Source organism: Lagopus leucura, unplaced genomic scaffold (genome assembly GCF_019238085.1).
Source record: "Lagopus leucura isolate 7727_CA_CO unplaced genomic scaffold, USGS_WTPT01 Super-Scaffold_73, whole genome shotgun sequence".
NCBI classification, from domain to species: domain Eukaryota; kingdom Metazoa; phylum Chordata; class Aves; order Galliformes; family Phasianidae; genus Lagopus; species Lagopus leucura.
In genome coordinates, this window is record NW_024962252.1 from 21,668,457 (window position 1) to 21,683,673 (window position 15,217).

At 37.4% G+C, this 15,217-nt stretch overlaps 1 protein-coding gene across 7 annotated transcripts in view; it reads left to right on the forward strand.

Annotated features, from left to right (window-relative positions):
* Nucleotides 1-15,217, forward strand: part of FAM135A (family with sequence similarity 135 member A) — an 80,859-nt gene that overhangs the window by 61,558 nt on the left and 4,084 nt on the right. For 6 of the 7 annotated variants that reach the window (XM_042880081.1, XM_042880073.1, XM_042880091.1 and 3 more), the window contains 4 exons: nucleotides 2,005-2,096; nucleotides 3,890-3,987; nucleotides 8,782-8,933; nucleotides 9,983-10,093. In XM_042880081.1, the coding sequence (XP_042736015.1) occupies nucleotides 2,005-2,096; nucleotides 3,890-3,987; nucleotides 8,782-8,933; nucleotides 9,983-10,093 (453 nt within the window). Of the gene's footprint in view, nucleotides 1-2,004; nucleotides 2,097-2,866; nucleotides 3,516-3,889; nucleotides 3,988-8,781; nucleotides 8,934-9,982; nucleotides 10,094-15,217 lie in introns of those variants that run through there. The other variant, XM_042880123.1, reaches the window with a different exon arrangement.

A 15,217-nucleotide genomic window follows, 5' to 3' on the forward strand; every position in this document is an offset into this window, starting at 1 on the left:
TGAATTGAGCACTTCTGGAACAGGTTCACTTGAGAGAGATGGGAATCTGACATTGTGCTGTTATATGAACAGTGTGTTCCAGAAAATCACTTGAATGAAGAATTTTATGTAACGCTTGTCTTGAGTAAATATTTCTTCTGCATAAACCCAGTTTATGTCATAATTCACTTATATCAGTTATATCTTCCAGTCTTTATGTCATCTAAGTGTTTGTCCATACTGCAGTAAGAGAGCAGATAGTAACAAAACAGTTTTGTTTAGAATTTGTAATGTTACACTGTCAAGGAGAATAAAAAGTGTGCATGTTGTTATGAAAAAAATGTTACATGTAAAATGCAGTCAAGTGTGTTTTAAGTTTTATTAAGTTTGGAAACGTTAGATCACAGAATCACAAAATGGTTGAGGTTTGAAGGGATCTCTGGAGACTACCTAGTTGAATTCCCCTGCTCAGCACAGGTTGCCCAGTGGGATTCTGAATATCTCAGGGACAGAGACTTTATTGTAATAAGAATGAAAATATCCCTTGCTAAATGAAAGACAATAGGAAAATTTAAATAGTGTAGAATAGAGCAGCATAAAATTGAACACTGACAGGAATGGGGCATCAGTCACCTCCCCAGGAAGCCTGTACCAGTGTTTGATCACTCTCATGGCAAAGAAATTTTTCCTAATGTTCAGTCTGAACCTCCCCTGACGCAGGTTTGTGCTATTCCCTGACATACCATCATTTGTTACTGGGCAGAGGAGGTTGACTTCCCATTCTCCATTTCTTCTACACGGGAAGTTTTAGAGGGCAATGAGATGTCACTTCTTAGTCTCCTTTTTTCCAGCTATCCTATCCATGTGTCCTCCACATCTCTTCCTCAGGACATGCCTTCAAGCCCTTTTACCAGCTTTGCTGCCTTCCTCTGGTTGCACTCAAGCTTGAATACGTTCACCTGCTTTTAGTTCAGAATATATGCACACACCAAGAAATAACGTCTGCTCCGGTTATGTTATTTCACATCATTCTGCCATCAGCCTTTTTGTCTCATATTGAGAAGCTTCTTAAATAACAAAGCAAGAAGACCCAAAAGAGCGATAGATAGCCTGTTGGGCTGGACTGAAACTTGCACAGCACAGCTGCCTTACTAGTTTTTCAAATTCCTAATTAAAAAAAAAAAATCAAAATAATAGAAAGGCTTTTCCTTCTGCCTTTGAACAGAAAGTATCCATTGTTTTCAAACCAAAAGCTTCTTCTTCCTAGTGTAAATGTTTGTGTGGTATAGCATACCTAGAGGTGACACAAAAGATCACCTGGGCATAAGAATTGTTAATAAAAAAACATGTATTTGAAGCCCTAGAACAATCCATATAGATAGATTTTTCTTCCAAAACAGGATGTTCATACAAATTATTTCCTCTTAATGAGGGGTCTTTTGTTTGTGGGTTTTTTTCTTTTGAGAAATGACAGAAAGAGTATCTTTATTCCAAAGATACGCATAATCATTGATATAGGGAAATCTTCAGGACTGTACTTAAAAACTACCTTTGGTTGTCTTGTGTGCCCATCCGTGGGTATCTTTATCTGCTGACGGCCCAGTTTGCCTTTGTGCCCTATGAAAAACTTTTCAACTTGCCCTTATGCCTTGCTGCTTCAGTGAAATCTTTTAAGCTAGCTTTGAGTTCTTTAATTGGCTTTTATCAAAGTTAATTAGGTTTTCAGGAATTTAGTGTTCACAGTGCTATGTATATGATGGATGCTAAAACAAAATAAAACATGACTTCCTTGCTGTTTTAAAATGATGTCTGTAATTGAATGTCATTTTTATAGACCATTTTGTCATTGCATTTGACATTGGAGTTTGTCTTCCCAAGTCTCACTGAATTTTAAATAGGGATGAGAATATTATTAGCTGTGTTTAAATATAAAAGTTGTGCCATACATTCATTTCAGTGCTCTAAATGCTTTTTATTGCAAGTTCCCTTTGCAGTATCTAACTGTTGATTATTTTTCCTCTTTAGGTAACAGTGCAGATTTAAGATTAGTGAAGACTTACATCGAGCTGGGGCTGCCTGGAGGGAGAATAGACTTTCTTATGTCCGAAAGAAATCAGGTATTTGCCAGCAACAGAAGAATTTTTGTAAAGCAGTGAACACTGTATGCTTTCAGACATGTTTATCTGATAGTTCTATTGTGTTACAGCTTACCATGTTGTATTATGTTTTTGTATTCTCATAGAATCCATAATTTGCTCTGTGGCTCATATGGAAGTGGTTGCATAACTTAGTAAGATAATGAAGGATATATACAAGGAGTAAATATTTGCTGCTGCCATTTTGTTGTGTCTAGTGATATCTGCTCAGTTCTCAGATTTTGTAGATAAAATACCTCTAAGTGGTAGAAGTAGTAATGGTAGAAACTTGCGTGGCAAGAAGGGAGATCCATTATTTTACAGGAACTGATCTTCTGTCTATTGCAAGACCTTGATTGTGACACCGAATTGACACTGAATTAGCTTTGTCTTAAATTTTTGTGAACTTTATGTTCAGATAAAGTAAGCTTGGAAAAGCATGGAAGACCAATTTTCACATGTTCTTTTTGGTTTGTTACATACTGTATTAGAGTAGTTCAGGGAAGCATTAGAATAGGGTCTCTGCAGTGACTCAGAGGAAGGGTTCAGTTAGTGCAATGGTGTGTTTCTGGAGATAGCTGCTTGGAAGCTTTGAGAGCAGGCTGGGCAGGCCCTGAGCCATGCTTTCTCTTCTGTAGCCTTAAAATTTTTGACAGTCTTTAGTTCTGAGATTTAGGAATTCCACTGAGACCACTGAGCCTAATAGCTACTGATGGATTTTTCTCCTTACTGTTGGCTTGTTCTTTTTTTAGTGCCCTCTTCAGGAGGCAGCTGAAGACCTAGTTCATGCCGTATTTCTCAGGCACATGTGGAACAGTTTCTAGACATTCATGTTATCTGTCTCTGCCCATTTTCTAACTTCCTGTCCTTTAAAATAGGTTGGATGCCTTTAAAATTAGGCATTGGTGATGCTTGTGCACCATGAAATTACAAAATGCTATATTGATATTTTCTAATGCTTTCCTGATGTTCCTTATATAAATTATTATATAGAACATGGATATATAGTTTATTATTTGCATGTAAACTTAGAGCTGTTTTTCCCTATGTAACATTATTTTGCATTTCTTACCTTTTTACCACCCAATCACGCAGTACTGTCAGGTTCTTCTGAAGTTCTGATCAGTTGTAGAATAGATTATCCTGGATATTTGGTTTTGTCTACAAATTCTGACATCTCATTACTCTCTTTCTTCCCTTATTCAGACCATTTATCAGTATGTTGAATACTACAGATTTTAGCACAGATCCCTTGGAGCTTTCATTGAGAAGTTTTAGGCACCTTTGCCTACCTCTTTTTAAATTTCTTACTGTTGATCGTTACAGAGAATCGGCTGGGAATTGGGAATTAGAGGTTTTGTTGTTTTGAATAAACAGTACTTATGCAAACTTTCTCAGAAATTGTCTCCTATTTCTATTTCCTGGGCAGTGTGATTTAGTTTTGAAAGTTTGGCTTTCAGTTTTGCTGCTGATAAGGTTTTATGTAGGGGAAGCCTTAGAAGTAAAGCTGACTGCGTCATGTTGATAAGATTTGTTCTGCTGTGTTAGAAGCAAATAGTGTCACAATGAAATGTTTATCACTTTATTCCATGTTACAGGAAAAAAATTGAAAAAATGAGAATACCAAGCTGTAGTGTTTGTATTCAGAGTTAACATGAATGCTTTTATTTGTGTTCTGTTGATCAAAACTCTGGGGAATAAGAGTTCAGACTGCAGAATGCATATTGCTGTATTAGAAAACGCAGTTGTTATTTTATATTTCTTTTATTTTACAGAATGATACCTTTGCTGATTTTGATTCCATGACAGATCGCCTGTTAGATGAAATTATACAGTATATACAGATTTATAATCTAACCCTTTCAAAAATCAGGTAATATGTGTTCTATACTACCTCTAGAAATAAACTTAAAAGCAGAGTCCGGTGTTGTTGTGAACTGTGGTGCTCAGAAGCAAGCCTCAGGAGAGAAAGGAGAGAGAACTTCATGGCTGAGGAGGAGCAGGGAAAAGGAGGAGAGAGGAGAGAGGGAAATAAAACCAAAGTAAGCGAGCTCACTTGTTCCTGGTAGTGGTTGTAGCACAGAGTGGGTCATGCGTTACGTTTCAGGAGCCGCTGTCCTGTACTGCCTTAGAGATCCTGTGGGGTGGTGATCTGTAGTAAAACATGTGTTTGAGAACATAGAAGGAAACCATAAGAGTGCTATTCCTAGATAGGGTTAGCTGTTCTACTGATTTTAGTCTCTTCACAAGTATGTGTGGCATATTGTCTAGTCATTCCTACAGGAAAGTTCAACCTAACCTGTGGCATTAAAGGGCAGCCGCATGAGAAAAGTGTTTCATTGTTTTGAATTTTTTCTGTTGTTCCATCTGCTAGAAAGCATGTTGTACATCTTAATGTAGAGTGCAGCATATGCATTCCTCTTCCCTTTTTCAATTATTCTCAGGGAATAGCTGTTCCATTTATATTCTCGACGTAGAGTGCGCTGTTGGCAGATTTCAGTACTGACTCAGCTGTGTTGCTGGAGTTAGCTTTTTGATAGATGAAAGGAGCAAGTGAAAGTCTGACTTCACCCATTTGTTTAGACATTCTCTTATAATGCATCTGTAGTGCTTTTTGATTCATTAGTGGCTGTTAGTTATCCCACAGGTTTCTGTGTAGTCGTGTGTTTGGGAAGTCTTGCCCAGCTATAGAAAATACCAAAAATGTTTAAATGTAATCTCACGTTTTAAACAAATAGTCATATTTTCAGATTTGACATGGCCAATCTTGTTTAATGTGATTTTAAAAACCCCAAGCATTATGTGACCGTGTGTGTTTTGCATACTGCATGTGAGCACCCTCAGTATTGGAGAGTTCTGTGTCTGCTGATGTCTCTCTTATTCTGTGGTCAGATGGACATACCCACCCACTTATCTTCCCATCGTGCATATCCGAGTATTGAAGTCTCTTTTGATTTGTATATATTTTTTTTCAGTTTTATTTATTGCCCGTCACTTGAATGACAAAAAAGAAATTGCATTTTTTAATTTTTGTTTCCTTCACAAGAGCTCCACTTCTCTTTGCCTGTCACAAAGCAGAATTCTCCGTCCATCAACTTTTGCTTTTCTTATGAGGAAGTTGCAAATCCTGCAGCTGTTTCCTTGTAGCTGTATGAGAGATCTTTCAGAAAGTTGTGCTTATATGCATGCTCTTGAAAGAATGATCCAAAATGTCCAGGAAAATATTCTTCAGAAAGCCTCTGTGTGAATAGCCAACACATTCCTGCCTAATTTTGACTGTCCCAGTGTAGAGAAAGTGTGCTTTGTTCTAGCTGGTCATGTTCTTCTTAATGATGCTAGATCTCTTCCTAAAATCTGTCTGTGTACTAAAGGTGTTCTCTGTACAAGAGCTGCTGAATTAAATTAGAAATCAGTCTCCAGGCCTATAATGATTTCATGAGGCAATAAGGACAGGGCAGCACCATGTCTCAGAAAAATCTACCTCGTCCCTCTTCTACATCCAGAATCTTGTTATGGGCAAAAGGAAATGCTCTTTATTAAGAGTAAAATGTTCCTAACACTGTTCTTATTTCCTGACCTATGCTTCTGCAGTGCACATTAATTGACTGCTGGGGACTTCAGGCATATATCTGTCTGCACTCCATCACACCACATCTTATTCTGGTGATGCACGTTTCAATTCCCACAGAACAACGATGTGTTGTTGTTAGAAACTGCAGTGAAACTAAAGCAGCTTTAGGCCTGACTTGTTCCTGTACTGCTAGACAGTTGTTGTCACAGCTAAAATAAACTCAGATTAGCTCAGGCCAAGACAAGTCAAGCAAAATTATGAGATTCTACACCATCATGCCTTCAAGTAATAGCAGAATTGTACTCAGTGTGCTACATTCTTGTACTGCGATAAGAAGAGGCACTCCCTGTGCCATCAGAACCCAGAGCCATGCTGTATTGTCAACTTAATGAATATCAGGTAATGCTAAAGCTCATACCTGTTACTATATCAATACGCCATCCAATATATGCATTAGTTTTCTTTGTACAAAATTGTACTCAGAATGTGACTAGGAAGCACAAACTAGAAGTTTCATTCAAACCAGCAGCAATTTATTTCATAAAAAAACTGTTGGCTAAAGAATGACCAAATAAACCACACAGTTCTTCATGCTAGGCACGCATTAAAACATCTATTCTCTATTCATACTCTGGGCTTTGTCTTGTTCGGTCAGCTATCTCTCATGGTGATGTTTAGGGAAAGAGTATAAGCAGAGGACATACAACAGAAGGTACTCTCTTGTGGGTATACCAATTGCTACTTTAGAAAGTTCCTGAGCTTGACATTGTTTCAGCATCTTTTAAATTATGGCTTTCAATGGACATTTTTTCCTTTTGTGAATTCTCGTGCTTAGACACGATCTTTCATTTAGTAATACAGAATAAAGAAGTTTCACTGTGCATAGTTCTCCAGTACATTCTCAGTTTGGAAACTTGGGAGTAAAGCAAATATAAATACTACAGTGTAATTTTTTAACTTTAGCAATATCTTGTCTTCAAAAGGCAGTAATGTTGCCACCTGCTGTTCAGAAATGCATTGGTGTTGCAGAGCTTTCCACAGTTGCAGGTATCTGAAAGAATGAGTAGGTTGGGTTACATTTTCATCTTACACTTTCCAACGCTTTTTTCCTTGCACTTGATTTGAAGAAATCCTTAAACCTTCCTCTAATAGAAAATAACATTAAAGGCTTACTGCACGTTCACCTACAAATCTTGCTTTCAGTACAGTATGTTACAGTAGCTTTTCTTATTTTTCTAAATCTTTACAAATGAAGAAGCGTTCAATCTTTGAGATTCATTCACACAGCTAATTGCAAACATGCTTTTTTTCTCAGAAGGGTATTCCACGTTTCTAAACTTTTGATTTAGATATGTCCATATTCTTGAGTATGATAGGATTGATTGACGTGCCACTTTTTTCTCCAGTGATGAAATTGGCCTTTCTTATGGTACAGTACAAGAATTTCTCATCCCTTCATGCCATTTAGTGAACAGTGGCTGAACTATCAGCAAACTGTCAAGAAAACATCTCTGCTGGGGTTCAGATCTTCTTTAGAAAATAGCCTCTCCTTTACAAGAGCTGTAACTGTGATGCAGATCATTTACGAAATGAACTCACTCGATTTCCGCAGACACCTTTTGTACCTATAAAAATATCTGTGGTTTTGGTTTTTTGTGTGTGTGGATGTCACGATGTACGTTAAGAGAATAGTTTCAAATTTTAGTATTCAAGGAAATCAGCAATTCAGTATTTTTGTTTTCTGATATACCCCACTTGTACTTTTAACGTGACTATGCAATATCACAGAGGAGGCATATTTTTTATTTCCAAGTCAGTTAGGTAACACAGCAAGCTGTGGCAAAGAACTTCTGACATTGCAGGAATTTGGAATATCTAGTCCTGAAAGTGGCCAGAAAGAATATACATATATTGTTAGACTGTATTTTAGTAAGGAACAAATAGCCCATTCTGTCATAGAAATGTACAGTTCTGTCAGAGTGTAGAAGTGACCTTACCATTCTATAGCCTAATGATTGAATTTTTTCACTTAGCTTTAAATTGGAGTTTTCACATTAATAATTCTTGGTCACGAAAAAAATAGCAATGTATTTAATACACATTGGCAACTTTAACTATTTTGAATGTGGTGATAAGAGGAACATTGGAAGGGTGGTTGTTGGTGCAATTAAGTGACCTAGCCATGGTAGTTCTGCCATAGATTTCCCAGATATTATTGGATGGTTGCCTGTTTTCTCCGAGTCCTGAGATTACTTCTGTAAGAGAAGACAGGTTTTTTTCCATTTAATTTTATGAATGTTATCTATACCATATCCTCTGTGACTTGGTGCCTAAGATAGTGTGATCCTTACCCCTCTGCAGGGGTATGCAATGCTAACTGCATCATAACTAGAATTGCTTTATTTTGTAGTTTCCCTGCTAAAGAAAGGCTTCATACAGATTTGCAGGTATGGCAGGAGGCAACTCAGATCAAGTAATTATTCTTAGAGTTGCATCAAGTCTTCACTCTAACTTGATTAACTAGGCAAACAACTAAATATGATGTTCTCCTGCCAGACAGGTATCTTCAGTTGCCTCCCTCAACCTGATAGTCACTTCTTTCGGTTGAACTGCTAAGCAGATTTGAGATGTTACTTCTATTTTCAAACATTCAGATTCAGTTAAATAATGGTTTTCCCATTTATAGGAATCCAATTTTGAAATCCCCCAAGTTGATTCAGTATGTATATATTACACTGAATGCCATCACATGTTGTGATCTGTTCAGTTATGCACATCTCAAAATATTTTCTGAATACTTGGTGCTAGGGGAAATACACCCAGCAACAATCATGGCTTTGAGTGGGAGGTAGTTTGTTTTCACCAGCTTTCAAAAGCAATTTGTACAGTAATTGTAGAGAGCATGTTTCTAATGAATCTGTGTAGCTTGGGAGATACAGACAAGCTGTGTTTCTATTATTGCCTAAAATAAAAGCTGGAGTGTTTTCTTTTTTCTTTTTTTCTCCTTCAGCATTTTATGATAGCAGTTTTATCTTTTTCTGTGTAAAATAATAAAAAAAAAGATTACCATCAAATTGTGTTTTTATTTTTAAACAGCTTTATTGGCCATTCACTGGGTAATTTAATAATTCGTTCAGTGCTCACAAGACCTCGATTTAAATATTACCTCAACAAACTTCATACCTTCTTGTCTCTGTCTGGACCACACCTTGGTACTCTCTACAACAGCAGTGCTCTTGTGAATACAGGTAAAATGTTACTATTGATAGTATAAGATCAGGGGAGGTTTTGTAGCTAAATGCACTAAAACTATGTCTGTTTTTTTCTGAAGACTGAATGTAGCTGTAGCAGAGCTCTAGCAGAAACTGCAAATAAATTCTAAGAAATCTTTTTAGATAACATACAACTTTTAAATTAATCAAGGATGAAAGCTTGTTTCTGAGTTTACCACTTGCCTTGAAAAGCACAAAACCAAAGTGAATAATACTTATTTTAACTAAATATAAATATACTCATAAAACTGTTAAGAATACACTCTAAATCATGAAGAAATTTATTTAATGCCGGCTCATTTACCGCTTTATTGTTTCATACAAAAATTAAGAGCAAAACCTCTCTGCTCACATATGTTGGGCTTAAAAAAAGTTGGCAGGAATTGCTGGCCAGTTGGAGTTAATGTTGGAGACTATCAAAGCAGACCCTTCAGGATTTTGGAAAATACCAAGATAATAACAAGTAAAGGTATTGTAATCTAAAGTACTGCATCATGTGTATACAGCACTGGCCTTCAGGAAATCACTATTTAAAATTAACTATTTCCCCGAGAGTTGAGTCAGCACATGAAAGCCAGGTAGCCAGTGTGCTTTGCTCGTTGCCTAATAAAGAGGGTACAAAATCACAGAAAGAAAATTCTGCTTTCTTTTTTGTATCTCCTAATTATTTTTTATTATTTCAATAATTTTTTAAAGTTATTTTCAGAAAGCTGAGAATGCTTGTTGGTTACCGCTACGTATTTCAACCTCAGAATGTTCCAATATTCTATAAATAGTTAAAATAGAGTTTGAATGTCACCTTGTGGCTAACACTGGTACATGGTCACTTTTTCTAAGTATATTTATTTTTATGAGAGCATGTACATTAGGAGAAATAATGGTCTTCGTGCCTTATTATACATATAGACAGGAAAGACAATGACATAGCGACATCTGAAGGACTAAATATGTAGATGCTACATATCTGTCTAATTACTTTTCATATATTATTTTGGATTATATTCATCTTGTGCCCTACAATATAGGACTGTGGTTTATGCAGAAATGGAAGAAGTCTGGGTCTCTGTTGCAGTTGACATGTCGAGACCATTCGGATCCACGACAAACATTCTTATACAAGCTTAGTAAAAAAGCAGGTAAGCTTTGCTAAGGTCTGTTATATTTTAAAGACCATAATGCATATACGTGAATAGGAAACCTAGAAAATATGTTTCCAACAGGCTCCTTTTTCATTTTATTTAAGTTATATTGTGTTCAGTTCCATATTCTTCAAGCAAGTGAGCAGTAAATTGTCCTTTTTTTCTAGAGGTGGACCATATATTGAGACTTTCCTTCCTAAATAATAAGCCTAAGTTCTAAGTGCAACCACTATACTGTGTATTTCAGCTTCCTCTTGAGTTACTGCAGTGTGATGTGTTGAGTGCAGCCACGCTTATTTAATATGACCTGTTTATATATATATCTTTGTTTATCTATTCTATAAATATAGCATTCTGCTTTAAACTGCCTGCCAACTGATCTTTTATTTCTTCATTGGGGTGGACAGAGAAAATAAAACCTCGTTTTGATAAAGGAAGGAGAATTTGTTCCTAGCTTCATAGCTAACCTCCACCCCAAAATTAGATTATTTGTAATATATCATGAATGTAATTTTCTCTGGCTTGCATATTCTTACATCAGATGTTGGCTGAGAGTCAGTTTTGGCTGTGAATAATGTGCCAGTTTGGGGTTAGTTTCCATTAAGCATTATAAGGTTTATTGAGGATTCATTTAGAGGTATTTTTAGTTGTGTATCAGGCAAACAGTTCTGGAGCCCAACATGTTCATTTGTGTGGAAAATCTGGCTATGTTTCTCTGTCAAAAGGTTTTCAGGTTGTCACAGCTGAAATCTGGTTGAGAGCTTTGGGCGGGAAAAGACCAAAAGAAAAGCTTCTGTGATGTTTAAATCCAAAACATGTATGAAAAGAAACAGAAAAGAGTAAGAATAAAAGGATAAATATATTATGAATAAATTCCCCCATCTGTATCGTGCAACTCTTCCTCTGTACAGCATCAGTCTAGTTGACATTATTTGCTATATGAACAGTCACACAGAATTTATTCTTGTCAAGTTCTTTAGTTTTCTACATCCATTTTCCTCCAATGTTAAAATCTTTTGGTGACATTTGCTATTCATGCATTGCAATTCGTTCTTTTTATAGCAGTGAGCAATAATTATCCTATAACTAATGAAGTGAAATTGGATACATGGTTCATACTCAAGCAGGTGCTTATTATCACTAGTTGTGGTCTGATTCTTTGATTTTAAAATAGCTGATGCACAGTTGTTTGTTATTTGCCAGAGAACTTGGAGTAAATGGGTTAAAACCATATCTGTGTTGTGTTATGCCTACTAAATATCACAGAATCACAGAACGCCCTGGGTTGAAAAGGACCACAATGATCATGTAGTTTCAATCCCCTGCTGTGTGCAGGGTCGCCAACCACCAGACCAGGCTGCCCAGAGCCACATGCAGCCTGGCCTTGAGCCCCTCCAGGGATGGGGCATCCACAGCCTCCTTGGGCAACCTGTTCCAATGTGTCACCACCCTCTGTGTGAAAAATGTCCTCCTAATATCTAAACTAAACCTCCTCTGCCTCAATTTAAAACCATTCCACTTTGTCCTATCACTATCCACCCTTGTAAACAGCCGTTTACCTTCCTGTTTATGTGCTCCCTCTCATATCAGGATGTGCTGGAATAGTGATTCATCTAAGAGACAGAACTTCATGTTACAGAGTTGTTGTTATTACTTATTGGTAGGTCCTTTAAAGTAAAAAGAAACACATCCATGTAAGCCAAGTTTCCTTGTTAGAAAAGAAAGAACTACCTTAGAATGTTTGTTAACAACCTTTAACAACATTAAAGAGCCTACTTTTACATTATCTTCAAGAATTCTGAAAACTTGTGTCATAGGTTTACACATCTCATACACATAGGAATGTGCAGTAGAGTTTCCTTCTGGACACAACCATTCAGAATCACATTAAGTTAAAGCTATTTTATCTCTTACAATTACCATAATCAGTAATTGCTGATTAGGTGCAAAATCTGACCTTATCTGCTCATAAAAGCCAAGAAGTGGTAGGATAATTTTAAATGAAGAGTGATTGAGTTTATGCTAATTTCTGAATACGAAGGTGCCTGGAGCACTGGTTGCTTTATGTTGGAGGACCGTTTCTACCAGCTTTAACCAAAGGAAAACTTAGTTTTCTGATGTTACTTCTTCATAACGATATTTTTTAGATAATAACATTAATCTCCTTGAAATTTGTTTGTCGGGTCTTCAGCAGCCACAGTCTGTTTGGTAGCTTCTGGGGTCTTGCAAATGATGGTTAATTTCATACTGCGACCAGAAATTACAGCAGCTTTGATGACACTCGAGCTGTTCAATACAGAACGAATTGCAGAAGCACAGATGAAAAACCACATGAAATGTCTGTTCTCTGTAAACAGAATTTCATGTTGCAGTATTGATTATGCAACCAAAAAAATAGAATTGAATTATTTGAAATGAACTTCGTAAGATTTTTAGACACACACACAGATACACACACACACACACACACAAAATAGATACTGTCGTCTGCTTTCTAATTGCATGGCTTTTAGACATTAGAACATTGGTGGAAATGAATACCTCTTGTAGCTGAACAAAATTGTAGTAATGCAGACCTGTTCTCAAAAGGATAACTGGCAATTAGTACTAATATTACTTGAAACCAGTGCATTAATGAATTGTTCAGTAAGGACCATGTTGTGATTCAATGAGAAGTTCAGGAATTTACACAGCTTCCATTTAGTCTATGGATTATAGACTATTTTCTACAAGTCATAACCACTGCATCTTCATTTGTACTTTCTAATACCAAATGGTAAAATTAGCTAGCTTAGGAAATTCCAGATATTTATTGCCATGTCACCAGAATAATGAGAAGGGCTTGGTTTGATTCGTTGCTTTAAAAAAAAAAAAACAAAAAACACAGAAGATTGAAGAAGAAGGATGTGTATTTGATCTCAGTATTCAAACACATAACTGTTTCCAGTTGGAGCACACTGTAATTTTGGTGTGAGGAAGTGGGAAGGCAGTAGCTCCAGAAAAAGAGAAGATGCTTTTAGGTATAACATGAGCACCATCCCAGGCACTTCTCAAGCTTCTCAAATTTGTTAGTCATAAAATATGCTCGCATTTGCAATTTATTTTGGCTGAGAATCTCATTTGGAAGCAAATCTCTTCATCATCCCTGTTTACTTCTGAACACAATGAGCGAGCTTTAGCAGTCAACGCATATTTCATCCACCGGATCAGACAGAGCTGGTCCAAAGTAAACTCTCCTGGAATTGGGCATTATGATGGATGAGAGATTCAGAATGCTGACAGGGTTTTTCTGCGTTTCTGTTTCTTCCATGCCTCAGGGTTCAGAAATGTGAATTGCATGGCTGTGGTCTCTTCTAGGATATTTTTGTATTTACGTAGCTGATCTTAGATTCATGTGTTCTAGCACTCCCACAGAACTTGATTAGTAGAATTCTGATGTGCTTGTTTATTGCATAATGTCCCCTCTTTATAAATAATGCATTTTCCTAATCTCTGAAAGGAGGAAAGGAAGCTTGTTTGGGTTTCAGTTTATGTCTGTGTCAGCAACAGGTAGAGGGCAGGCTTGCCAGAGTTCAAGAAGCCTTTGGACAACACTCAGAAATACAGTTTGAATCTTGAGTGTTCCTGTGTGGAGCCAGGAGTTGAACTCAGTGATCCTTGTGGGTTCCTTCCAACTCGGGATATTCTGTGATTCTATGAGATAAGCCACAAGTAGGCATGGTCTTCTGCTCTGAGATGTTTATTATGTAGAGGATGTCAGCTTCGCTTACTTTGTCCTGTTCGGTTTTGTGGAGGGAAAAAGCATTTCCGCTCTTGCCTTGAGGGAGCATCTGGCAAGTAACTTCATCACTTCTGCTAGGAGGAAGCACTTCCTTGCCCTTAACGTCACTATCACAGTGATGATGGAAGAATCTGGAAGGTTCTAAAGGTGAATGCTTTAGATAAGTTCTATAAAGTAAAATATTCAAGGCCGAGTTTTACCTTTCATGCACCTGAATTGATTCTTCTCATCAACAACTGGTTTGAGTTACCTCATGCTGTAGAAATCCAAGGGATTGCCAGGCTCTGTATGTTTGTATACACCATTTTGACTCTTTCTTGGAATACCCATCTGTAGCCATATAGTGTCACATGAACCACGTCAGAACAAATAACATCAAAACATAAGGCTTAGACATTTTTCTTCAAAATAAGCACAGAGACATCCGAAGAAAAAGCACCCAAGAATAGTTAAAATAGTAAAATTAGTGTCTGTAAAATACCCTATGTGCCTTTTTTTTTTCATAAGGAAAAATTCCCTCAAGCACTTTCTCATAGTGAAAGATTCATGATGTTTGTCATACCAGAAGTAAGAGCAAGTCCAAGATATTATTTCTATTCGCAAGAATAAAGCATAAAAATGAGTCACTGTGACTAAAAGGGGAATGCCTAATTTCTTAAATCATCATCTCCTAAGCCTATTCTTTCAGTGTTTTTGTTTGTATTGCATTACATGTGAGGCTGAAGAGAGTCTATTTAAATGCTGATTGATGTCGATTGTTGTTCCTCTAAAGATTCCGCAGGATGCTTCTTCCTTCCTCAGGTTGATTAAAAGATCTAGGCACTGAGCCAGCAGTGTGGCCTTGGGGCCAAGAGGCCTGGTGGTGTGTGGTGGGGTGCATTAAAAAGAGAGCAGCCAGCAGGTCGAGGAAGGTGATCCTCCCCATGTACTCTGCCCTGATGAGGCCACAGTCAGGGTACTGTGTCCAGTTCTGGGCTCTGCAGTACGAAGAAGAAAGGGATCTCCTAGAAGGAGTCCAGCAAAGGGTCACAGAGATGATAAAGGGCCTGAAGCATCTCCCACATGAGGAAAGGCTGAATAAGCTGGGTCCATTCAGCCTGGGGAACAGAAGGCTGAGGGGGGATCTGATAAATGTTTATAAATATTTACAGGGAGGTGGAAGCCAAATGGATGAGGCCAGGCTCTTCTCGGTGGTGTGTATCAATAGGATAAGGAGCAATGGCCTAAAACTTGTGCATAGAAAGCTCCGTATTAACATGTGGAAGAACTTTACAGTCAGAGTGACGGAGCATTGAAAACAGGCTGCCCAGAGAGGCTGTGGAGTCTCCTTCTCTGGAGAT